Source organism: Schistocerca cancellata, chromosome 3, assembly GCF_023864275.1.
Source record: "Schistocerca cancellata isolate TAMUIC-IGC-003103 chromosome 3, iqSchCanc2.1, whole genome shotgun sequence".
Classification (NCBI taxonomy): Eukaryota; Metazoa; Arthropoda; class Insecta; order Orthoptera; family Acrididae; genus Schistocerca; species Schistocerca cancellata.
In genome coordinates this window covers 37087224-37113960 of record NC_064628.1, presented here as the reverse complement: position 1 = coordinate 37113960, position 26737 = coordinate 37087224, and the positions used below count along the sequence as shown (strand labels likewise).

At 40.0% G+C, this 26737-nt stretch overlaps 1 protein-coding gene across 2 annotated transcripts in view; it reads left to right on the top strand.

Annotated features, from left to right (window-relative positions):
- Nucleotides 1-26737, top strand: part of LOC126176861 (WD repeat-containing protein 19) — a 355977-nt gene that overhangs the window by 310424 nt on the left and 18816 nt on the right. For both annotated transcript variants that reach the window (XM_049924048.1, XM_049924049.1), the window contains exons 22-24: nucleotides 12108-12314; nucleotides 12627-12907; nucleotides 13162-13238. In XM_049924048.1, the coding sequence (XP_049780005.1) occupies nucleotides 12108-12314; nucleotides 12627-12907; nucleotides 13162-13238 (565 nt within the window). The remainder of the gene's footprint in view (nucleotides 1-12107; nucleotides 12315-12626; nucleotides 12908-13161; nucleotides 13239-26737) is intronic.

Here is a 26737-nt window from a genome sequence, read left to right as displayed (position 1 = left end):
GTACAGTATTTTAATTGGTACTAGTGTAATGTCAATAGTTTGTTCATTGTTTGAGTGAAGTTTATCAAATTGCTGTATTTGATTAATTTCTTAAATAGTTTACTTGTAATATCCTTTAAGTTTAAATACTGTAGAATAAATAGCGCAGTATAACATTGCATTATGTGCTATTCCAAACTTCCCATGCATCATTTATCATTTCACTGCTCACTATTGACGTATTGAAGTTACATCTAACACCTCATTATATCGAGCTTCTGCTGTATCTGAAAAATGGCAAAGTACATCATTTTTAAACACATCTGTAGAGAATAACTCATGTTATTGTACTGAAGATCAGTTCTGTATAATTCACGATATTGCTCTGTATCATACTGTTTTTTCCTACTCTTCCAGTTAGAATGAGATTTACAGAGAGACTGCAGACACATATTGTTATGACACACAAGCAATAAGACACACATATAGTTGAGAAGGTTATACCACACTTGCGAAACCTTGTGTCCATATTGCAAAAAATTAGTTGCAAATAGGGTCTAATTTGTATTAAAAAGGTTAAAACCATTAGTTGCATCCTGAAGAACGTAAAAAATGGGCATCATGCACTGGCATTCATTCCGCAGATGAAATATATCAGATAATACAGCAGTGAAGTCTTTTACTTGGATGATCCTGGGTGGACAATAATCCAACTTGCAATAAATTATCATGTTCAACAATATTCCTAAGTGCATTATATACCCTCATATGGTGAGAGGTGGGAACACACAATGCACCCAGGAACGTTGTTGAACATGATTGTTTTGGATGTCCAGATGTTATGTTGTGGGGAGGCATCAAGAGGAGCTCTTAGAATGAGAGGATATTCAGCAAATGGGCTGGCCTGGCCATTCCCCTGACTTAAACTCCATCATGCCTGTGTGGGATGTTTCAGGGAGACCTCAAGAACTCCTTACCAACCTTATGGCCACCATGGGTGTATGTTACGGAGTCTGTATCCTGTCCATGATGACCACAAGCCCTATTAAGAACCGTGTCCTGCTGTTTGTAATGCCCAAGGGACCATCTTAAATTACAGAGACTTCTGTATAATTATTGTCACTGAATAAAAGTGTCATCTCTGTTCATTATGTATTTCTTTCTGTACCTTCTGTTCTATACTATAGCATATCTTACTATGTATGGACCAAATTTCATTGAGCTTATGTTACTTGGCAGTGACACGAAATGCGAAAGTTATTTTCGTTTGTAAGTTTTGCAGTCTATTTTAGATCCGCATCTGTACATCCCAAAGAACTTGCAGCCAAAGGTTGAGAGTGACTTGCAATCAATCCATTTCCAGTAGGCACTGCTTCAAATTGGAGATGCAGTCCCAGTAAAGGACAGCAATTTGAAGAGGAGTATGGGAACTGTAATTATTTTGTTAAAAATATGAATATGAAATTAATATCAGTACTTCCATGTCTGGCAGTAGTGATGACTCGGGAGAATCAGTTATGTATGACAGTGATAGCAATTGAGTGTGATGAACCTACTTTTCAGCTTGGTAAAATTAGGTGTCATTAGTTTTTATTTTCCATATTTAGAAATGATGTGTGTATTGTAGTAGTGTACACTGTTGCATTTAGCATCTGAAAATTACTGAGTTGTTTCAGTTTATCCAAAATATTAAAGTATTTATTACACCTGGTCTAAGTTGAGAGTAGGTCCAAGTCAGGAACAAATCATAATTGCTGTTTCTTAGGTTGCTAGGATTGCACAAGGGAGGTGGTACTTATTTCCTCCTTGTCTCCTCTGTGTACCAGGTCAGTTGTAGGACAGAACAAGTTCACTGCCCTTACCTCTGTTTCTCTATTTGCTTTGAAATGTAGCATTATGGAAGTATGGTTCTGTCTTGATGATGATGATGAGGTCCCATACTCCGAGGAGCATAGGGGACGATGCAGGAGACTCGCACCGCTGACTAGGCAAGGTCCTAGTGGAGGTGCTTTGCCGTTGCCTTCCTCCAACCATAATGGTGATGAATGTTGATGATGAGGATGACACAACACCCAGTCATCTCGAGGCAGGAAAAATCCCTGACCCCACCGGGAATCGAACCCAGGACTCCGTGCATGGGAAGCAAGAACGCTACCACAAGACCACGAGCTGCGGATGGTTTTGTCCTGAGCAAACACAAATTCTTCTTTAGCATCAAAACAGTGACACAGTGTGTGTAAGAAAATACAGGTTACATAGAGGCATGAATAAGTAGAAGCAACAAAGAAATGGTGAACGGGAACAAAATATCAGCTATACTGCAAATGACAGACAGCCGTGTAAACATCAGTATGAGATACTAAGAAAATTCACTGAAATGTACCGGCTGATCAAAAAGTCAGTATAAATTTGAAAACTGAATAAATCATGGAATAATGTAGATAGAGAGGTACAAATTGACACACATGCTTGGAATGACATGGGGTTTTATTAGAACAAAAAAAAAAAAAAACATACAAAAGTTCAAAAAATGTCTGACAGATGGCACTTCATCTGATCAGAATAGCAATAATTAGCATAACAAAGTAAGACAAAGCAAAGATGATGTTCTTTGCAGGAAATGCTCAATATGTCCACCATCATTCCTCAACAATAGCTGTAGTCAAGGAATAATGTTGTGAACAGCACTTTAAAGCATGTCCGGAGTTATGGTGAGGCATTGGCGTCGGATGTTGTCTTTCAGCATCCATAGAGATATCGGTCAATCATGATACACTTGCGACTTCAGGTAACCCCAAAGCCAATAATTGCACACAGACTGAGGTCTGGTGACCTGGGAGGCCAAGCATGACGAAAGTGGCGGCTGAGCACACGATCATCACCAAATGACACGCGCAAGAGATCTTTCACGCGTCTAGCAATGCTTTCTTTTTGTTCTAATAAAACCCCATGTCATTCCAAGTATGTGTGTCAATTTTTACCACTCTATCTACAATATTCTGTGGTTTATTAAGTTTTCAAATTTATACTGACTTTCTGATCACCCAGTATATGTTAACCGAGACAAAATGCCCTAATTTGAAATGTCCATAATACAACATGTATTCAGTACGTAAAGCAGTTTTATGCAACAATGGATTAACAAAGTTTTGAAGTTTTTCTACATGAGCCCCTTGAGTGGCATGGAGGATATCTAGTCAGTAGTCAGTCTCTCTCCATGTATACTTTGCACTTGTGGTGCAACAGTCTCAGTTGTCGCTCTAAACCTGTTGAAAAATGCCTGCAGCAAACACTGCTCATTTGGGTTTATTTCAGGTTTCACCTCATGTAACAATTGCATTGTATATGAATAAAACTTTAGGGGCTTGTGTAGCACATCGTAGATAGTTGAATTTGGGACACCAAGCTCTTGTGACACCATAGTAATGGATTTCTTATGACTTCTTGCAAACATATCTGAAATATGATGAACAGGCTTATCTGATGTTCTTCATTTTACACCACAATGCCTCTTAGCAACAGGTCATGTCTCTAGATGCACTGCTTTCCACGCCTTGATTCTCTTGGCATTGAGAGGGCTTCCGTAGTATTCTGCACAGAAATGTTATTGAACTGCAGTGATGGACCTAGTTAAGCATACAGCTGTATGTTTTGTGCTTTTCCAGCATACACTGCAATTTTCAGTTGTTAGAAAAACTTTCAGTTTTGTCAGTTTTCAGCTCCTGAAACTAAAAAATGAATAAAAATTAACTGGATATAACATTATAAACAGTAAGCATCCACAGCTAATATACTATCTAACACCTAACAAAATTAATTGAATTTTTTATTATGTTCACGAATTAGGGCAGTTCGTCTCGGACATCCTGTATTTGTGTGTTACAGAAGAGGAATTTGTGTCTGCTCGTGGCAGAGCCATATTTTCGTAAATATGCAAGGGCTGTCCAGAAAACAGCCATGTCTCATAATTAAAGGCTCCAAGGTGGAGCCACACCAAAATATATACTAAAATAAATTTCTCAATGATGTATTACAGAATTTAAATTATCAGAATTCATTTCAAATATTTCCCACATGGATTTAAATAACACTGGTCAATGTTTTTGGGACTCTTGAAATGTGATGTCACGCGATGCTTTCCAAACAGGTCGTAACTAGTCGTAAGGCTGTGCCTTGAAATGCTGCTTAGCTCTATGATGCAGAAGTCTAGGGGCATGGTTTCCTCGGATTACAGCTCTTATCGGCATCTCGAGGGCTCTGGTGTCCTACTGACCTGCACCCAATCTTCACGTTCCATTGCTTACATCAAAAGGGGATGAATAGAGGAATAGAGTTGTTAAATCTTCGCTGTTAAAACACACTCTCTGTATCTCTCTACTGTGATTTGATGTGTCTTTAATCGAAGTTTAGATTTATTGTTTTGATAGTGTTTTAGACAGTTTTTTTGTGTCTGCCATTGGCTATTCTGTCCACCACTGGAGTTTGCAAATGTCTTGTCAGAGCACACTAGAGTATGGTAACATAAGTATCACCACCTAGTGAGGGTTTCATGAATGATTAGAGGAAAAAGCGTGCAAAAATACCCCTTGTGCGAAATACATCCCGTTATTTTAGTTTCTTTGCTTGCTGACTGTGGGCAATGTGTGTTACTAGCAAGTTTCTTTTTGTGAGTGTATAATGCATGAGTTTAGTGAGCTTTACTTTCTTTCGAATAGTAGCAGCATATCACGAGTTCAGGAACAACACAATACGAATTAAGTCTGCAATTTATCAGGTAAAATTTTTGAACATGAGTTAGGATGAATGTGAGGTAACGTTGTGCGCCCAGATTCGATATAAAAATGAATCAAGAACAAAAACAATGTAAAGTCATGCAAGTGTATACACGCAATTTTAACAGAGCAATGTATAATGTAGCTGAATAGTTATGTGTTCTATATGACTTAAAATGCATATTTTTGAATTTCACAAGTGTAAATACAACAAATACAGTTTGCACATTTCCATGGCAGTCTTCATGTAAGCCAGTCACAGTACAAGATCCGTGATGTCATGGAAACATCACTGATTCATCACGCAAACTCATAAACACTGCAGTTTGAGTGCACAAGACATTAGATGCCTGAACGATTAGAAATAAAAATACTAAAAACTATAACCATACAATGAAGCTATCATACACTGAATTAAAGATCTCTCCAAAACACGTCTTTTAGTATCACTTGTTGTGGTAAACTGTCAGGAAATGTGACATGTGGGATAAGAAAGCTACCTATAGATTTTATCTTGAAGTTTGATTTTGATGTTATTTAGTAGTTGATCATGAAACGGAAAGAAGATACAGTAAGTAAATGTTTGGCTAGAGTGTGATATCTTTATCTTGAAGTCAGCTTTTTATGTTATTTAGTAGTTGATCATGAAATGGAAAGAAGATACAGTATGTAAATGTATGGCTAGAGTGTGATATTGCTCCCATCTCTTTTCAAATCTTGGTTGTAGTGACAGTCTGATCTGGAGTGTAGCCTGAGGTCTAGGTTAGTTCTGATTGATAAATATAGCTGCCTTCTCCAATATGGAGACCACGAGCTGCTCCTGCTAGAAAGTAACAGACGTTTTGATCTATCATTGCCGTGGGTGGGGCCGCAGCTGTTACCTTGGTGCTGCAACAGAAAATCCCACCGCCGGTGAAGTGTGTTCTGTGATTAGGTTTGTGTTGACAAAAAAATGTAAATCAGTTGAAATTGATAACAGTCTTTGTAATGTGTATGGAAAAAAGGAGTAATAGGTTTGGGAGATACTTATTGCAAAAGTTTTGATTTCATTACAACGTGAGTCCACACACAGATAATTGTACCTGAGAGCTCCTGCGAGGTTTTGGATGGGACGTGTTTGATCATCCATCATATAGCCCAGATTTGGTACGAAGCGACTACAACCTCTTTCCAGCAATGAAGACATGGCTCGCTACACAACGCTTTGATACTGATGCCAAACTGCATGCCAGTATATACCAGTGGTTCCAACTGCAAGTGCCAGATTTCTACAGAGACGGTACTCAAAAATATTGGACCACGGTATGATAAATACCTCAGTTTGAATAGAGATTGCGTGAAGAAATAGTTTAAGAGAGTACCATTAAAGTGTATATAATAAAATCTGTTTTTCCACATTGTTAATTTTTTATGTCAAAACATCTGCTGCTACTTTCTAGATAGCCCTTATATCAACAATTTATGACTAATACTAAAAAACTTTCTTTTACAATTACAAAGCTGAACCTTTTCTTTATTTTCACAACAATTTCAGTTGGTCTTAAGATCATCTTCCTGTTACATAAGAAATAGTAAACTGACAACAGTAAGAATAGGTTGCTAATCACCATATAAAGGAGATTTTGAGTCACAGACAGGCACAACAAAAGGACTGCTACGGTGGAGGTAATAAGGAGGCATGGAAGGAAGAGGGAGGGGACGATAGCAGGGTTGGGTCGGGTAAGGTGTATAATTGCTTGTGGGAGTGTGCAAAGATATTGTGAGGAGTGAGGACAGGATAGAGGCTGCTAGACATAGTTGGGAGGTTAGGGAGAGCGGGGAGGAGTGGAAATGGAGAGATGTAGGGAAGGGGAAAAGGAGTAATGGGTCCATTGGTGGATTAAAAGGCTGTGCTTGGGTGGGAGCAGGGAAGGGGATAGGTAAGTGGACAGAGCCAAGCGAAGGATGAAACCAGTGGGGAAAGGGGGGGGGGGGGGGGGGTGCAGTAATGTAGGATGTACTGCAGGGAGATTTCCCACCAGTGTAGTTCAGAAAAGATGGTGTTGGTAGGAAGATCCAGGAGGCACAGGTTGTGAAGCAGTCATTAAAGAGAAACACATTGTGTTGGGCAGCATGTTCAGCAACTGGGTAGTCTGGCTGTCTCTTGGCCAGTCTGTTGGTGGCCATTCATGCGGACAGACAGCTTGTTAGCCCTGAACATCACACAAATGAAATTTCTTTTACAGAATGTGAACCATTAATTGATACTATCAGTACAAAATCTGGCACAATATGCAAATATTCAATGATTGACAGATTACTAATACAGTCTTTGTTGTTCTTCATGCAGCCACGAAAGCATTCTTAAATATCTAAAAGCTGTTTGATACGAATATTGCTTAAACAAAATATTAAACATACATTAGGCTGGAGTATTTGAACTATTCATATTTGAAGAACACCAGTCAGTGTCATCATCCTCAAATATATTGTCGAGAGACTCAGGACCATGTTAGAATTTGTGCTGCAGCAGTAAGTGCCGCAAGTTGCTAGTGACTAACCCAAAGCAGTGTGGAATGGAGTCAGCCAAAAGATGCAGTGACTACAGTGTGATGTGTAACTACTTGAGTGTATTACTTGCCATATACAAACAGAAACAGGGATAGTTATGTAGAAGAGGAACAAACGTGAGATTTGAACTTTTACCACACTGGTATGCAAAGTTGGATCTCCAGCTTGTTGCAAGTATATGTCTTAACCAAGTAGATGTTCATACATGCTTCTAGGACATACTGATACCAGGTGATTCAAAAAGAATGAGCAGATTTTAAAAATTACAGGCAGATTATATAAAAGATAGAAACATGTTGCTTGTGTCACTGGATAGAGGAAGGTTCAAAGTTTTGACACAGCTGTGTTGTTGTCTGTAGCAACATGGTGACTACACCACAAGAGAAATCATTTTGTTTGTTGGAATTGCATGAAGCCAATCCATTTTTCAAGTGCAACGTGCATTCCATCATCGATTCAACAAAAAGCTGCCTCTGCACAAGAAGATTTATGACTAGCAAACACTTTTCCTGAACAACTCATCTTTTTGGAAGAATCGATGTTTCATCTGTTGGGTAAAGTACCCGTAATGAATGAATTTAGGAGTCTCAAAATCCTGGTGTCATTGTGGAATATGAAAGGCACTCACCAAAACTTAATGTGTTTTGTGCTATTTCTGCTCACAAAGTTTATGGACCTTTATTTTTTGTGGAGGAAACTTTGACAGGAATCTCATACCTGGACATGTTGTAAAATTGCCTGTTTCCTCAACTTCACAAACATTCCAATGATTACATTTTTGTGCATGACAGCATCCCACCTCACTTCCACTTGGAGGTGCAACATTATCTTAACAACACCATCCCACAACACCAGAATGGAAGTAGTGGGCAATGAGATCTTGTTCACTGATTTTGGCCTCTCGGGTCATTACACATCACACCTTCCAATCTTTTTCTGTGGGAGTATATAAAAGACTGAGTCTTTGTCTCACTTATGGCAATGGCAGCTACTCTTCAAGAGCAGAGAAGTCAAATTGTTGCTGTGCTGATAGCACCACTGCTTTTGCAAATATTACTCTGCATTTGATTCAAGCTGCCAAGTTGTTGTGGTCTTCCGTCCAGAGACTGGTTTGATGCAGGTGTCCAAGCTACTGTACCTCTGTGCAAGCTTCTTCATTTCTGAGTAACTACTGCAACCTACTTCCTTCTGATTCTGCTTAGTGTATTCATCTTTTAGTCTCCCTCTATGATTTTTACCCTTCACTCTTCCCCCCCCCCCCCCCCCCCATACTAAATTAGTGAACCCTTGATGCCTCAGAACATGCCCTACCAACCGATCCCTTCTTCTAGTTAGGTTGTGCAACAAATCCATCTTCTCTCCAATTCTATTCAGTACCTCATCAGTTATGTGGTCTACCCATCTAATCTTCAGCATTCTTCCGTAGCACCACATTTCGAAAGTTTCTACTCTCTTCTTGTCTAAACTATTTATCATTCATGTTTCACTTTCACATGTGGCTGAACTCCATACAAATACATTCAAAAAAGACTTCCTGACACTTAAATCTATACTCGATGTTAACAAATTTCTCTTCTTCAGAAATGCTTTCCTTGCCGTAGCCAGTCTACTTTTTATATCCTCTCTACTTCGACCATCATCACTTGTTTTGCTCCACAAATATCAAAACTCATCTACTACTTTTAAGTGTCTCATTTCCTAATCTAATTCCCTCAGTATCATCTGATTTAATTCAACTACATTCAATTATCCTCATTTTGCTTTTGTTGATGTTCATGTTATGTCCTCCTTTCAAGACACTGTCCATTCTGTTCAGCTGCTCTTGCAGATACTTTGCTGTCTCTGACAGAATTACAATATTGTCAGCAAACCTCTTCTCCATGGGTTTCATTTCCTACTTTCTTTTGTTTTCTTTACTGCTTGCTCAATATACAGATTGAATAACGTCGGGATAGGCTACAATCCTTCTCAACCACTGCTTCCCTCTAAAGCCCCTTGACTCTTCTACGAGCTGCATCTGGTATCTGTACAAATTGTAAATAGCCTTTCATTCCCTGTATTTCTCCCCTGCCTCCTTCAGAATTTGAAAAAGAGTATTCCAGTCAACATTGTTAAAAGCTTTCCCTGAGTCTACAAATGCTAGAAATGTAGGTTTGCCTTTCCTTACTCTATCTTCTAAGATAAGTCGTAGTGTCTGTATTGACTCGCGTGTTCCAACATTTCTACAGAATCCAAACTGACCTTCCCTGAGTTCAACTTCTATCAGTTTTTCCATTCATGTATAAAGAATTCATGTTAGTATTTTGCAGCATTGCTGTATTAAACTGATAGTTCGGTAATTTTCACACCTGTCATCACCTGCTTTTTTGGGATTCGAATTACTATATTTTTCTTGAAGTCTGAGGGTATTTCGACTGTCTCATATAGCTTGCTCTCCTGATGGTAGAGTTTTGTCATGGCTGGCTCTCCCAAGACAGTCAGTAGTTATAATAGAATGCTGTCTACTCCCGGGGCTGTGTTTCGACTTAGGTCCTTCAGTGCTCTGTCAAATTCTTCACGCAGTATCATATCTCCCTTCTCTTCTTCATCTACATCCTCTTCCATTTCCATAATATTGCCCTCAAGTACATCGCCCTTGTACAGATGCTCTATATACTCCTTCCACATTTCTGCTTGCCCTTCTTTGCTTAGGACTGGTTTTCCATCTGAGCTGTTGATATTCATACAGGTGATTCTCTTTTCTCCAAAGGTCTCTTTAATTGTCCTGTACGCAGTATCTAGCGTACCCCTTGTGATATATGCCTCTACATTTACATTTTTCCTCTAGCCATTCCTGCTTAGCCATTTTGCATTTCCTGTCGATCTCATTTTTTAGACATTTGTACTCTTTTTCGCCTGCTTTATTTACTGCATTTTTATTATTTCGTCTTTCATCAATTAAATTCAATATCTCTTCTGTTACCCAAGGATTTCTACCAGCCGTCTCTTTTTACCTACTAGATCCTCTGCTGCCTTCACTATTTCATCTCTCCAAGCTCCCCGTTCTTCTTCTACTCTATTTCTTTCCTCTGTTCTTGGCAGTTGTTCTGACAATCTCTGAAACACTCTAAAAACTGTGGTTCTTTCAGTTTATCCAGGTCCCATCTCCTTAAATCCCTATCTTTTTGCAGTTTCTTCAGTTTTAATCTACAGTTCATAACCAATAAATTGTGGTCAGAGTCCACATCTGGCCCTGGAAATGTCTTACAATTTAAAACCTGGATCCGAAATCTCTCTCTTACCATTATATAATCAATCTGAAACCTTCCAGTGTCTCCAGTCCTCTTCCACGTATACAACCTTCTTTCATGATTCTGAAACCAAGTGTCAGCTATAATTAAGGTATGCTCTGTGCAGAATTCTATCAGGCGGCTTCCTGTTTCATTCCTTACCCCCAGTCCATATTCATCCACTATTCCTCCTCCTCCTCCTCCTCCTCTTCCTTTTCCTACTATTGAATTCCAATCCCCCATGACTATTAAATTTTCGTCTTCCTTAACTATCTGAATAATTTCTTTTATTCCATCATAGATTTTGTCAATCTCTTCATTATCTGTGTAGCTAGTTGGCATATAAACTTGTACTATTGTGGTAGGCATGAGCTTCGTGTCTATCTTTGCTACTATAATGCATTCAATGTGCTGTTCGTAGTAGTTTATCTGCGCTCCTATTGTTTTATGCATTATTAAACCTACTCCTGCATTACCCTTATTTGATTTTTTATTTATAACCCTGTATTCACCTGACCAGAAGTCTTGTTCCCCCTGCCACCGAACTTCTCTAATTCCCACTATATCTAATTTTAATCTATCAATTTCCCTTTTAAATTTTCTAACCTACCTGCCTGATTAAGCAATCTGACATTCCACGCTCCTATCCATAGAATGCGTTTTCTTTCTCCTGATAATGACGTCCTCCTGAGTAGTCACCGCCCGGAGATCCGAATGGGAGACTATTTTACCTCCGGAATACTGTATCCACGAGGATGTCATCGTCATTTACCATACAGTAAAGCTGCATGCAATTGCGAAAAATTACAGTTGTAATTTCCCCTTGCTTACAGCCATTCACAGTACCAGCACAGCAAGGCCATTTTGGTTAGTGTTACAAGGCCAGATCAGTTAATCATCCAGTCTGTTGACCCTGCAACTACTGAAAAGGCTGCTGACCCTCTGCAGGAACCATACAGTTGTCTGGCCTCTCAACAGATACCCCTCTGTTGTTGGCTGCACCTATGGTATCGCTGAGGCACACAAGCCTCCCCACCAGTGAGAAGGTCCATAGTTCATGAGGGAACAAGATGCCATATAAAATACCATTTGAAGGAAAAACCTGATATATTATCTGATGATATTAATTTTCTCCACAAAAATGACCTTCATCCCTTAGACATAGTACTAACACTAGCAGTTTTGCGTTAGGGGCCCGAGTCACAATTTCCTTACAGACCAGAGATTATCTTCAGTGATTATCACTTGCTTCAAATACTCAACAGAATACAAGACATGTGAACTATTACTTGAACATGTCCATGTAGCTATGGAAGACTACTATGAAAAGCTAACATATTATTCCAATTCTGTTTTACAAAAATGAAGTGTACAATGTGTGTGTGTGTGTGTGTGTTTAACAGAAGATATATATAACATTACATTAAATGTTTTTGTCCAATGTTTGACAAACTGATACAGTCTTCTGGGAGTGATTTCCTGCACTTGTTTTCAAAGAGGTTACAGCACAAATTATATATCAGACCTATTGTTTTAGGTAATTACAGAAACGCTCATGACGTATTGCTGGGTATGTACCAGGAGCTTCGTAGAAATGGAATTCGTATACCATCTGAAATGCAGATCAATCTATCCCTACTGCACTCCTACATCCTTGTACGCCTGCATGTTCGTCAAGGACAACATGCAAAAGGTGCACGGATGCTGATCCGAGTTGCCAAAAATATCTCAAAATTTCCTTCTCGTAAGTAATCCCATATGCTACTATTCCTATTTTTAAATAAAACTGAGAATTTTAGGTGTAGGATGTTGTACAGAAGAAGCAATTATTTCAGTTATAATAATGTGAGGTACCTAAATTTAGTCTGGTCCGTTTAATCCCACAAACCAACCAACCAACCTAAATTTATTTTTTACGTTGTTAGTTTTTCTTTCTGGTGTATTTTTATTTTTTGCCTGTAAGTGTTAAATACCAACAACGAAATAAATTTGAAAGTATTGTAAGAGTACATACCATTACTTTAGTAATTCCATGGTCGTTGTTGGTTTCTCACAGATATTGTTCCTATCTTGACATCCACTGTGATCGAATGCTCACGAGCAGGTCTCAGGAAATCAGCATTCACTTATGCTGCAATGCTCATGCGCCCTGAATATCGCTCTCAGGTGGATCCAAAATATGCAAAGAAAATTGAAGCAGTAGTAAGGAAACCAGCAAGAGGAGCTCCTGAAGAAGATGAATCAGTTTCTCCTTGCCCATATTGTAATTCTGATCTTCCCGACACAGAATTACAGTGTCCTCGTTGCAAGAACACTATCCCCTTTTGCATTGCTACGGCAAGTATCATAAAATTCTTTCTATAGAACTTTGGAAAACATACAAGCTATATTTTGTAATTAGATTTGTAGTCTAGGAAATTATGACTTGATATTCAACAGTCTCTTTCAATGTGTGACCGTGCAAACAAAATATGTTGCAGAAATTTTGGATGTAAATATTTCGTGTAACTGTTAGCTTCTTGTAACACTAGTTGTACTTGCAGCTTAAGTTATTTCCCATTGATAGAAATTTGTATGTTTATTTTATGCAGGGGCGTCATATTGTCAAGGATGATCTCACAGCCTGTCCACATTGTGATTTTCCAGCTATATATACAGAACTCATCACGTAAGTGTTAAGTGAATGTGCATGGCAGTTATTAATATATAAACTAATGAATTAGTACTATTATATTTCATTAATGATAGTTGGCAAGTTCCTAGAATTATAGGATTAATTAATGACATGAATATAGTATCAGCTATATATGAAATACTGTATATTTGCTGGCAGGTTGATAGACACACAAACAAACACAAACATACACACAAAATTCAAGCTTTCGCAACCAACAGTTGCTTCATCAGGAAAGAGGGAAGGAGAGGGAAAGACGAAAGGATGTGGGTTTTAAGGGAGATGGTAAGGAGTTATTCCAATCCCGGGAGCGGAAAGACTTAGCTTTGGGGAAAAGAAGGACAGGTATACACTCGCATACGCACACATATCCATCCGCACATACACAGACACAAGCAGACATTTGTCTGCTGGTGCCCACCCAAGTGATTCAGAGCACATTGTTCATCCATCATCTATCGTTGAACATGGAGCTCCGCAACAGGCCATCCCTACATGTCCACAAATGTCTGTGTATGTGCGGATGAATATGTGTGTGTATGCGAGTGTATACCTGTCCTTCTTTCCCCCTAAGGTAAGTCTTTGCGCTCCCGGGATTGGAATGACTCCTTACCCTCTCCCTTAAAACTCACATCCTTTCGTCTTTCCCTTTCCTTCCCTCTTTCCTGATGAAGCAACCGTTGGTTGCGAAAGCTTGAATTTTGTGTGCATGTTTGTGTTTGTTTGTGTTTGTTTGTGTGTCTATCAACCTGCCAGCGCTTTCGTTTTGTAAGTCACATCTTCTTTGTTTTTAGATATATTTTTCCCATGTGGAATGTTTCCCTCTATTATATTCATACTGTATATTTGGTACTAGAAGCATTACGAATGCCTATAACTAATATGGTATTCCATCTAATGAATTTCTTTGCAAATGAAGACAAAGTAAGAAAATCTAATTTGATTTAAAAAAATAGTACAAATGTCAATGCCAAAAAAAAATGAAGCTGCAGAGGTCTCTGACTCACTCTGCTGTATTATGCCAGCTGCTCATGAATGATGTGTGATGTGAGAAGTCATCAGTCTTCCTCAGAGCATATTATTTTATTATTGTTTATTTAATACAGCAGCTAGCCACTTTTTATTTAACTTTATTCATGCCAACAAGAGTTTTGTATTTTCATCATCAATATTAACCCATTGCTGCATCCTGGGTCAGACACGGCACATACCATTTTCCTTATTGTGGAGCTCATATTTGAAAATATATTTCGTAAATGCATGTTGGGACAGATACAGTACCCTGTTAAAAATATCTCCACAAACAATGAATGCCATCTGTTGAGAGAGTAAGGATCTATGTAGTAAGAATCTTTGCTTTGCGCTGCGAGCTGTTTACGTCAAGTTCGGTCGTACGAAAAGTTGTATTTGACGCAGTAAGCATTTGAGTTTGGAGTTTATATAATTTCTAGGGGTGAAAGGACATCTGTGGATAATTGTAAAGCTGTAAGTTTATGTATTTGTCAATTAGAATACATATAATATTGAAAAATCAGTTTGTGGCACATTTGGCACAACATGGATTATTGGTAGCATAGAGTAAACATTCGTCATGACCTAACTTTCGTAGTAAAATATATCATTTCTTTTCAGTTGTGTTACTGCAATGAATGTAACAGAGTTTTACAGCTCTTCTGCCACAGTGAGAGTTATTGAGGATGGAAATGTTAGTGAAGACCAGATATGTCAGATGATGAAACATTTTCTGCAGAACAGTATTTTCAAAAAGAAGATTTGCTTTGTTCAGAGTCAGTTAGTGATGATGATATCAGACCTAAGAGCTATAACATAACAAAGAAAAGAACTGTGATACCAGAAACGGAATCAGAGTCAGAAGATGACAATGAGATGAGGCTTACAGCTGATTGTAACCTTGATGATAATCGTGTTGCAGATAGGGTTAGAGCAAAGCAATGAATTTCATAACCTCCGACTAAGGCGGACAAACTTACAATGCACTGGAAAGTAGGAAACTTGATTAGAAAAGATGAAGAGATCAAATTCACCATTAATACTAATCTTCCTGAGGAAATATTGTATCTTGACACTCCTGTGACATATTTTCAGTATGTAACCTAACAAACTAATTTGTATTCTGTACATAGCCGTCACTGCCAAATACAGATGTTGGCGTGTGCTGGGGGAATGTAGGACTTGGATGGAAACTGTCAGTATGCGCCTTATTAGAACTCAGCCGTGATCTTCAAGTGTTTTATTATTCCCAGCTTCAGTGCTGCATTCCTCTCTGTCTACGTCACAGGGTCCCGCGGTACCAAGGATGTCACTTTTCTGTCTGCAAAACAGCTTGGCGCGGTAGGGCTACCTCAGCAACCCGTGCAACATACTGCGGCGTGCTGGCCATGTACAGCCGTGGAGTTTTGATAACGTCAGGATGTGCCAGCAACCGACTCAGCAGCCTTCATCCCCGTTGCCTCAGCACCGTTCCACGGGGGAGCCGCAGGGCAGGCTGCATTGTGCTTCTTTGCCGTTGTGGTTAAGATCACTGCGACAACAAGCACCTTCGATCCGACAGCCAAATCTGCGGCTTTCACCTGGGGATGCCTCCGGCGTGCGTTAGGAGCCAACCAGACTGCCTGCGCTAGCGAGCCGTCGAGTGGCCCGCCGCTAGCTGGCTATGGACCCCGCGTTGGCCTCAGAGGGTCGAACCAGCGACCCGCCATGGACTGGAATGCTGGCGCCCCATCTGCTGCTGCTTGTAGCTGGTAGTGAGACACGCCCCGCTGTCCAGGAGAGCTGCAACACTTTAATCCCCCTCGTTAGAAAACCGGCACCTATTTATATGCGGCTGTGCACCTCTGTTTTGCTAACGTGCCGCTCCAAGTCATGTACTCATAACACCTATGTTGTGCTAGTGGGCCCCTCCTGCCTGTAACTTGTGCCATGCAAACCACTGCATTTACTCTTTTCAGTGGTTCTATGGCCCTGTAGCCTCCATTCTACTTCGCAACTGCAGGTAAACGTAACTTACTGTCAACAGCCTCACGCCTGGCTGTAAATTGTGCGCTCAGAAATATTGCTCCGAATCTAACTTTCTCCTATCTTAAACGGTGGTGTTGCTACATTATTGCCCCCTTCGGTAAGACCCAGTCCCCGGGTCGACCTCTAACTACTCTTAAACTTGTATGGATCGGCACGTACTTATGACATATTTACTACTACTTTTACAAAACTTAGATGTGGTCTAGTCCTCTTAAAACACATCACATGAGACAAAACGTAAAAATTCCTTACTGGATGACCACTCCACTTAATGCTCAATCAACCCCTTACCTACCGGTCTTATGCCCTCGGTATTCAATACACTGGGATTTGTACTACCGTCGGTTCCCTCTTGGAATTGGCCCTCTGCCTGATCAGAATGAAAACAACACACAACAGAGTTAAGGCTGCAATGGCACTTGTCACAGATTAGCTCAAACCGATTGTTACTTGTTGTTGCCTCTCCCTATATTGAGCAACATGTTGCACAAGCTATTCGGCTGATATGCGCCCCTCTTGCTCTGAAATGAACTGGTTTATGGATCTCAACAGGCCTGACTCCAGAGTTTGATTTAACAAGGTCACATTCTGCCTCGGCAAAAACTCTAAAGTTGCTTCTGGCCAGTGTAATTGGCTGTGTAACATTCAATTGCGTGACTCCTGAAATTGAAGCTGGCAGATGGAAGGTTGGTCCTATTATGTTACATGCAGTTCCATTGATTAAAATTCCATTCCCCTCGAGCTCTATATGTTTCGCATCTGCAAATACTTCCTGCTCAAAACAACTTGCTACTACTATCAAATTTTCGTAAGTGGAGAAGATCCAGTGCATCCCGACCTGTTGCAAGCTCAATTTTGGCTCCACGATGTCCCTTGAACAGTCTATTTCTTTCCTCCTGGCTAAAAATAACTGCACCGTGCACATGTCGGGTTGGTGCTTATCACCCTGGCTTGACATACTGTTACCTTCCCTCTATGGCAACTCCTTTATTCCTCCTTTGTCATCTTGGTGTACTGACTGTTAAATGCCAAGATCAGCAATACCTCCTCAGTTTTTTACTTCTACCAACTTACTCAACACTCCCCTTTTCAGTGACCTGATGACAGTGATCACCATCACCGTTCCTCCCTCTTCAAAAAGACTGCTGTCCCCAGCAGGCTCACAATACTCGAAAACACATAAAACATATGAAAATACAATGCCTAATTAATCCACAGAAACCCGATGATACATAACAAGGAAACATAAAAACTACAAGTACTACTTCCTGGATTGTAAAGTATATGGTACATCAAGCTGTACTCTATCTTCCTGGTTTTCCCTGCACTTAACACCCCTCTTCACTCTCTCTTTCTTTGTCTTCCCTTCCTGTGGCATGCCTGGAATCACATCCGGACAACCCTTAAATGGCCGCAACCGCTCAATGTGTGCTATCGTTGTTCTAGTTGGCAAGCTTAACATTAACAGGGACTGTGGTTTCATCTACTTGGTATGGCCCTTGATACCTTGTGACAAACCTCTTCGTTTTCCCTTTTTGCGTATAGGTGCTGGATAACATTACCCATTGCCCTACTCTTTACTTCAGTAAACTTCCTTTCCGCTTCACTGCGTCTTCCTGCCTTTCCAAAGCCTCTGTATTCGCCTTTTGTACCCGTTTCCAAACATCCTGAATTCTTGCGCTACTGCTAGGTCGTAACCTATGACTTCTACTTTTGCCACCTTTCTACTCAGTGCATCCGCATTACCGTGCTTCTTCCCAGGCTTGTGCACCACCTTGTAGTCGAATTCACTAAGCTTCACAGCCCACCTAGCGATTCTTGTGGACAGATCCTTCAACCCCAACGACCACTTTAACACAGCATGATCTGCTACTACCAAAAATCTTCTCCCATATAAATAACATTTAAAATGTGTGATTCCATAGATTACACTAAGCATCTCCCTGTCTGTTGTTGAGTAATTCGTTTCTGCTGCATTCAACTGCCTAGACACATAGGCTACAGGATGTTCTTTCCCATAAATTTCCTGACTAAGAACACACTCTAATGCTTGATTTGATTCATGGCATGTTAGTATAAACTCCTTTTCAAAATCTGGAAACAAGAACCGCACTAGATGTTAACACTTCTTTCAGTTTGTCAAACGCTTTCTGATACTCATACAATGAAGGCTTTCATGACTGGATGGTACTGTTGTTGATAATTCTTCCGGGTTATATGGCCGTGGTCCATGGAATTCTTCTCTTCCTAATGTTTCGTCCAATACTATGTTGGACATCTTCAGAGGTATGGCTGGTCCTGCTGAGTCAGTCGGCAAGACTCAGCAGGACCAGCCATACCTCTGAAGATGTCCAACATAGTATTGGACGAAACGTTATGAATAGAAGAATTCCATGGGCTTTCTGATACTCTTCTGTCCACTCAAATTTCACACCCTTCCATAACAATCGCGTCAATGGCTGTGCTAAATCTGCAAAACCCTTCACAAACTTTCGATGGAAGTTGCAAACTCCAACAAATGATTGCACTTCCTTAACTGTTTTCGGCTCCCAAAAATCCATCACAGCCTGTACCAACCTCGGACCTGTTTGCACTCCTTCCTTACTGATGATATGACCTAAATATTTCACTTCTTCCAATGCAAAATGACACTTGTCCAGGCTCAATGTCAAACGAACTGCTCTGAACCTCATAAAGACTTCCCTTAACTGCTGTCTATGCTGCTCCATACTACTTGAAAACACTATAATGTCATCCAAATAGACAAGACACTGCCGTGATTTTAAATCCCTTAACACACAATCTAGCAAACTCTGAAACATTGCCAAAGCATTTTTCAAACTGAATGGCATTCTGATGTACTGGTAATGGCCTCCAGGAGTAGAAAAAGCAGTTTTTGGACAATCCTCTGGAGCCACCTCTAACTGATGATAACCACTTGTCAAATCCATCAAATCCATCATAGAAAAGTACTGGCACTGTCCTAAGTGATCCAAAGTCTCAGATATGTTCGGAATGGGATATGCGTCCATTACTGTCTTTTTATTGAAGTATCGGTACTCACAACAGAATCTGTATTTCTTAGTTCCATCCATAGATTTTTTAGGCACAACGACAATGCCCGCTCCCTAGCAACTATTACTATGCTCTATAATACTGTCTGCAAGCTGCTGAGCAATGAAATTCTCCACAATCAGCTGCAAATACCTCGGTATTCTGTATGGTTTACAGTAAACAGGTACTTCATTCCCTGTTGGTATCCTGAACTAATGGAGTTGCTGGTAACGGTCCTTGTGGAAAAAACAAATCCTTAAATTCCCATAACAATTCTTCCATATGCTTTTTTTTACCTCCTCCTTTCAAATGCTTAACTTTGTTATGCAATGCTGTTCTATCAGCAGTTGGTGGTTGATCACTACGCCTGCCTCTTGAACACCAGTATTCGTCATCTGGTACATCCAAATTCGCTGCTAAAGCTCCTTTTCCCAAATTCACGTCTACAGCGCTAAAATTGTCCATGTTCACGGGGACTACTTGCCCATCGTTTCCCTCTTGTATGCGTACAATACTATATTTCACAAAACAGCCTAATGGATCCAAAACTTCAATATCCCCGAATGGTTCAATAACACATACCGTACCCACAGGTAGATTTGACTCTACATTTACGTAAAGCAACTTCCCTGTGCCACTAGACAAACACTCATGCATGTTGAATGCCCCCCCCCCCCCCCCATGACAGCTCTGCATTGATTACAGTTTCCCCTTAGCTGAAATAACGTTCCACCAAGCTCCACAGTTTGTTCTCCAAGGTCAATTTTGGCATGATGTTGATGCAAGAAATTTACTCCTAGGATCATGTCATAGCCCTCGCTTACCTTTGGTACTACCTCCATGCATGCATCAAGTCAGACTTTCCCTATGCAAAAATCAACTGTCACTGACCCCAAAGGTGTGACCTCCTTATCCCCCACTCCACACAACCTATAATGTGGTGGGTCTAGCTTCCTTCATCCCATTATATTCCTAGTAGCCACAGACACTTGCACCCCTGTGTCCAACAAAATCTTAAACTTTTTAGTTCCTATGGATCCTACCGCTGAACATTCCATCTCTGCATCGTATTTGTAGCAATGAAATTAAACGGGAACTCCCATTAGGTGGGTCTTGGGCCCCCTCTGCCATTTAACGATTGTCCACCTCTACTAACTCCACTTCTCTATCCTCCACGGATACTGATTTCCACCCCTTCCTCTATTCCTCAGTGACTGGGTACACTGCCTCTGCACATGTCCCGTATGACCACACTCATAACACTTTATACCCACTGTAAACACTGTTTGTCCATCACGTACCCCCGTTGCCACATCGATTTCCTCACTTTGGATTGTCAGCTGAATCGCCGAATCCAAATCTTTCAGAGTCACTTCACTCCCTTTCCGCACCATATGCGCCGGTGACCCGTCAAAAATACATCAAGTGCCCTTTGCTCGGCCTTCTGCTTTCATTCCCAGTTAGTCCCATTTCGACCTATAAAATCCCACAGAAACAAAACATTTAACTACAAAAATAAACTGACTTCCTACAGCACAGTATCTCATCTTACGTTTTAGGAGGAGATAAATAAAACATCATACTCAACCTAATACGAAAGTAATTAAATGCCACGAAAGAAATAAAAAACCTTACTGCCCCAAATACACTAACACTTACTCCGACAACGTAAAGAAAGAAAACGTCCAGACTCAAAAAGAAAAATTGGTCAAAACTCACCACATTATGTGTCTGTAATGTAGGCAGTGGGCTCAAACATCGTGCTGTACAGACAACGCTGTACAGACAACGCCCACTATTCTGACACCAAAAGTAGCCGTCACTGCCAAATGTAGATGTTGGCATGCAGTGTAGGAATGTAGGACATGGATGGAAACTGTCAGGATGTGCCGTATTACAACTTGACCCTGAACTTCAAGTGTTTTATTATTCCCAGCTACAGTGTCGCGTTCCTCTCTGTCTACATCACAGGGTCCTGCAATCCCGAGGACGCCACTTTGCTGTCTGCAAAACAGCTTGGCGCGGAAGGGCTGCCTCAGCGACCCGCCATCCAGGAGAGCTGCCACAATTTAATCCCCCTCGTTAGAAAACCGGCACCTATTTATTCGTGGCTGTGCGCCTCTGTTTTGCTAACGTGCCGCTCCGAGACATGTACTCGTAACACCTATGTTGTGCTAGTGGGCCCCTTCTGCCTGTAACCTGCGCCATGCGAACCGCTCTGTTTACTCTTTTCAGCGGTTCTATGGCCCTGTCGCCTCCATTCTGCTTCACAATCGCTGGTAAGACTAACTTACTGTCAACAGGCCCACGCCTGGCTGTAACTTGTGTGCTCAGAAATATTGCACCGAATCTAACTTTTTCCTATCTTAAACGGTGGTGCTGCTACATGTACAATGCCATCCCAGTAAAAGTGTAAGGGTGCGTTCACACTGTCGGCTGAGCCGAGCCGAGCCGAGCCTGGCCCCCGCCTGCTTTGATATCAAACACACGGTTTTGAATTGCGGTGTTCACACTGGCAGCCGGGCCGCACCGACACGGCGTGAGCCTCCCGGAGCCGAGCCGGCGACATCCCAAGTGTTTAATGTAGCTGGCGCGAGCTGACCGCAGGCGCGAGCCTGTGGAGCAGCACTATAGCTTCTGCAGTACACGCATCACACGTCTCCCTTCTGCTTTCATCACAAGTATGACTGCACACGTCTTTTATTTTAAGATGTTACCTCACATTTCACAATCAGTGAGGAAAAATTACGTTTATTATAATGATACATGCGAAATTACTTTTATTTCGTTTATTTAATCTACCGTATTTACATGCATTTACAACAATAGCTTGCCAGTGATCGCGGCATTGCCACTACTGAATAGTTCGCATTTACTTGTAAACGGAGACAGATATGAGTGTCACTGAGGGACGGAAATGTGTCCCTACCAGATGACAATGCATTGTAAAGTCATGCTGTGGCACGTTACTATAAGATGTTGTCTGTGACAAGAAGTAGTGGACCAAATATTGAAGAAGAATTTTTAAAGCTCGAAAAGGACAAATTAGCTGTGATGAAGGCACATCAAGACATGACCCAAAACGATGATAGATACCACTCCCTGATGAGTCTCAGGAGTGCAATAAACTCCCTTCCAGTTCAGCGGCAAATGTTTGTGAAACTTAAAATACAAGAGCTTGTTTATAATGAATTTGAGGCAGTGAGTGCAGTGCCAGGTTCTTCAAAACAATGACTGCGCTAATTCAACTTACTTCTTCATTACAGACAACTTTGCTTTTTGTATTATATTAATGTGAAACTGTATTCCGTTTTGTAATTGTTGCCTGAAATGTTCTTTGATAGTGATACATGTTATTACTCAATCTGCAATATAAATAAAAGTTTTTCAGGAATGTTCTTTATTATTGTAATTAAAAACCTTTACTAAATGCCAGTCGATATTCTTAGGGAGAGTCAATGTCCACCCTATTACAATGTGCTTAAAATTCGACGAGTCACCATAATGTGAAAACATAACTAAGATAACAATGAAATAATTGTTACATAAGACGGTTCTAATTGGATAGTGGTGAAAAGCTTCTGGCTGCACTTGTGTTATCTTCGACCTTCATCTGCTAATGAATTAAGATCCGTTTGCCGCTGGGGACAAGGCCACCAAGGGGAAAAAATACACAGAAGCAAACAGTGACACACACATCTCATCCTTTACACTGCTTTGAACTAGACGAGCGTCCAACACATCAATCGACACTAATTCATGTACCTGTCCTGCTGTGCTTGAGGCTATGCTGAATCCGCGCATTTTCTTTCAGTTACAGTAGAAAAATCAAAATGTCAACACCTTACAGAAAACGATAACTTAATCATTTCGTCATCAAATGATCCAGCAAAGCACTGATTGAAACGCTGTCCCACTCAGCTTTGGTTTCATTGCATTCATTTCCTAAAATAGACTACATGTAAGAGCTATCCACAGATCTTTCTAATTGGAGATAGGGTCAATCTAAAGAATGTAATTATTTACAGCTTGCGGTACTACACTTATGTGAACTGCAAACGCGATAATACAAAAAAATGAACTTTTTGCGCCTTAGTCAAACTTAGGCTTAGAAACTTCTGTTAATGTATTTATATTTTTTAACATCTGCTGTTTATTATATGCAACTAGAAAAAAATCATGTAGAATGTAGCAAGCTTTTATTACAATGCATCAGGAGCAAGATCTCATCTTAGATTAATATACTCTTATCTTTTAGTTCAAAACATGAAATGTACATTATACTAATTGTAGGATGTTGATGACAAATAATTATTTGTCTTTTGTGATGCAACGTGTGCCCAATTATAAAAGCATAGCACATGATTGTCCAGTAGCCGAGGGAAAAATTCTTATACATTTGGATTTATCTAGACAATGAGATGATTAAAATAATATGAGGGACCGACACTAGGTCTGCGCTGATCACTAGTAATTAGTTTTTTCTGTCCTGCATTATATGACTACACTAAACCAAGCTGTAACCGCGCAAACTCTGTGGCTTGCGTACGCGGCACTGACGCCACTGAATAGCTCGCATTACTTGTGACCAGAGACAGATATCAGTATCATTATAATTTCAAAAACTTTTTGGTACTTTTAGCTACATTTAATTCCCAACAACGTATGGTCTAAAACGGATCTAACATTAAGCTACCCGCTACATAACTTTTTCACTACAAGATTTGTAAATCAAGTGCACAACGTTGACAAATAGCATCATTTCACAATGACTGTTAAGAAATACGGAAAGATAAATGATTCAATATGAAGCTAAGATGTTACACCACCATGTGTACAAAAATCAAATTTTTTAGCTACATACTTTCTTCAAAATCGGTTGGGAAGTACTACAAACTAAGAAATCACACGAAATGAAAAGTAGACTTTATCTCTTTTCACGACGTAAGTAACGCTTTTAAGGAAAAAATAAGTTCATAAAACGATGTGGCAAAGTCTTATATACCGCTAAGAATTTTTAAAACATGGAAATCGGAGAAGTGGATTTTCCCCCGTTTCGCCATCCCGGCTTGGCGCGGCACGCAATGTGAATGCACTACACGTCGGCCTGAGCTGGCTAGGCACGAGCCGAGCCAGTACGCGTCATCCCGGCCCGGCCGGCAGTATGAACGCAGCCTAAATGTTAATGTAGAAGAAATTGAACAATTTATTGGTACTACCATGCTTATGTCCATTATTCAACTCCCAGCAATAAGGCATTATTGGTCTCAACATCTGGGCCACCCTGCTGTAAGTGAAATAATGAGCTGTAACCGATGGGAAGAAATAAAATGCTTCATATGCTTCTGTGATAACAGTAATCTAGTCCCTGCTAGTGACCCCAAACATGACAAACTTTTCAAAATTCGCCCACTGCTAGACCAGTTGTGTGGAAGACTTGTGAGTAGCAAAAGAGGAATTTTTAGCTGTGGATGAACAGATTATTCCAACAAAGTGCAGATCTTCACTAAAGCAACCTAATTCTAATAAAATATGCAAATAGGGGTTCAAAACTTTTGTTCTCAGTGGGGTGTCAGGATTCAGCTAGGATTATGAAATGTTTGCTGGAGGTCAGAATAATCTGGTGCTGTGGAACTAGGAGTTAGCAGCAATTTTGTTGTGCATCTTACGCAAACAGTCCCACGACGTGTGAACCACAAGCTTGTTATTGGCAATTGGTTCACCAGCATACCTGTGGAAGTGTATTTGCATAAGGAGGTAATACAGTCACTAGGAACAGTCCGTGCCAATCGTGTATCAGGTTGCATTTTTCCTAAAGAGGCAGCAATGAAGAAGAATGGCCAAGGTAACGTGAAGGAGAAGGTAGCAACAGTAGATGGCATACAATTGTCACTAGTATCCTGGTTTGACAACAGAGTCGTCAACACTTTGTCCACATATGTTGGATCCAAGCCAGAAAGGAATAGAAATACAAAATGATATCTTGTCCACACTCTGTGATGACCTACAATGACTACATGAGTGGTGTCGATCTGTTAGGTTCTATGCTTGGATATTACAGAATTCAAATCAGATAAAAAAAATGGTACCTGAAGATTCTTTCATCTAAATGATCTAGGTTATGTTAATAGCTCGCTACTTTGGAGAAGGAGAAATACAGACTACATGCCCCTAGTGGATTTCATGGTAGTATTTGCAGATGCCCTCTGTAAAAAGGGCAAAACATTATCCAAGAAGCGAGGTAGACCAAGAAACGAAGTCCGAAAACATCTGGACAGTAAGAAGAAGAAAGGTCCTTTGGCAGATCTTCCATAGCATCAGGTATGACAGGATGGAATAGTTCACATACCAATCTGTCTCGAAAAACATGGTTGATGCAAGTATCCAAATTGCAATGGAAAATGCTACATAGCATCTCTGAAGTGCAGTGCATCTTTATGTTTGAATAAGGAGAGAAACTGTTTCATGAAATATATACTAAATGATAAATAATTTTGTTTGATTTCTGATAAACACATAAATTAATGAACAGAAATTGTAATAATTTAAAAAAATAATCTTAGTTCTGCTAATGTATTTTTATATCTTGTAGTATATTTTCAAAGTGTTTTCTCATCCAGCCTGAAATTAGCACCACAGTATGTTAGCCGTAACTGCGCTGTCCCACCTATGGCATAAACCCTTAAATCAAAACTAATGGAGCACACATAAGAGATATAATTTTTAAGTATTTTTCCAGTCACCAGGACACTGAAATTAACATGTGACATTTTTTTCACAACAATAAAAAAAAGTCATGCAGTAAGGGGTTAAGTTTTAAGTCAACTGAATTTTGAATGCTGCAGCTATCTTGTGCAAAATAACAGTTCCTTCAGCTCTCACATTTTTAGAGTCTTACATTTATGCCTGTTTTACAGTCAGGTGAGCTTACATTAATTCTATGAACATAACAATCTATATTATGTTTTTTTAAAATTGTTATTACTAGTTTTGTGCAAATTAGGCTATCTAAATCTAAAACTAAAATACAGAAGTGTGACAGTACTTCAAGGATGAGTGTGGCTTTAATTTTGATGTGGTGTGCTATGACTGAGTATAACTTAATGGTCATCCTCCAGATGGGCAAATGCAACCTAGAAAATTGTGCTTCTCAGTATTCCGTAGGGATTCAGTTGTAAACTGTCACCTTTTGGACTAAACAACACACATCTCACATTGTATGCAGAATAGTTTGTCAGTCAAATTACAAACTTGATGACCAAGCAGTTACACAAAGTACACAGACAAAGAATTAATAAATAATGGCAAAATAAGAATATATGCCACAAGATAAATTGGCAAATTGCAATGAAATAAATATTAACTTCCTGTGTGTATTCAACAAAAGAAACCCCAAAGAA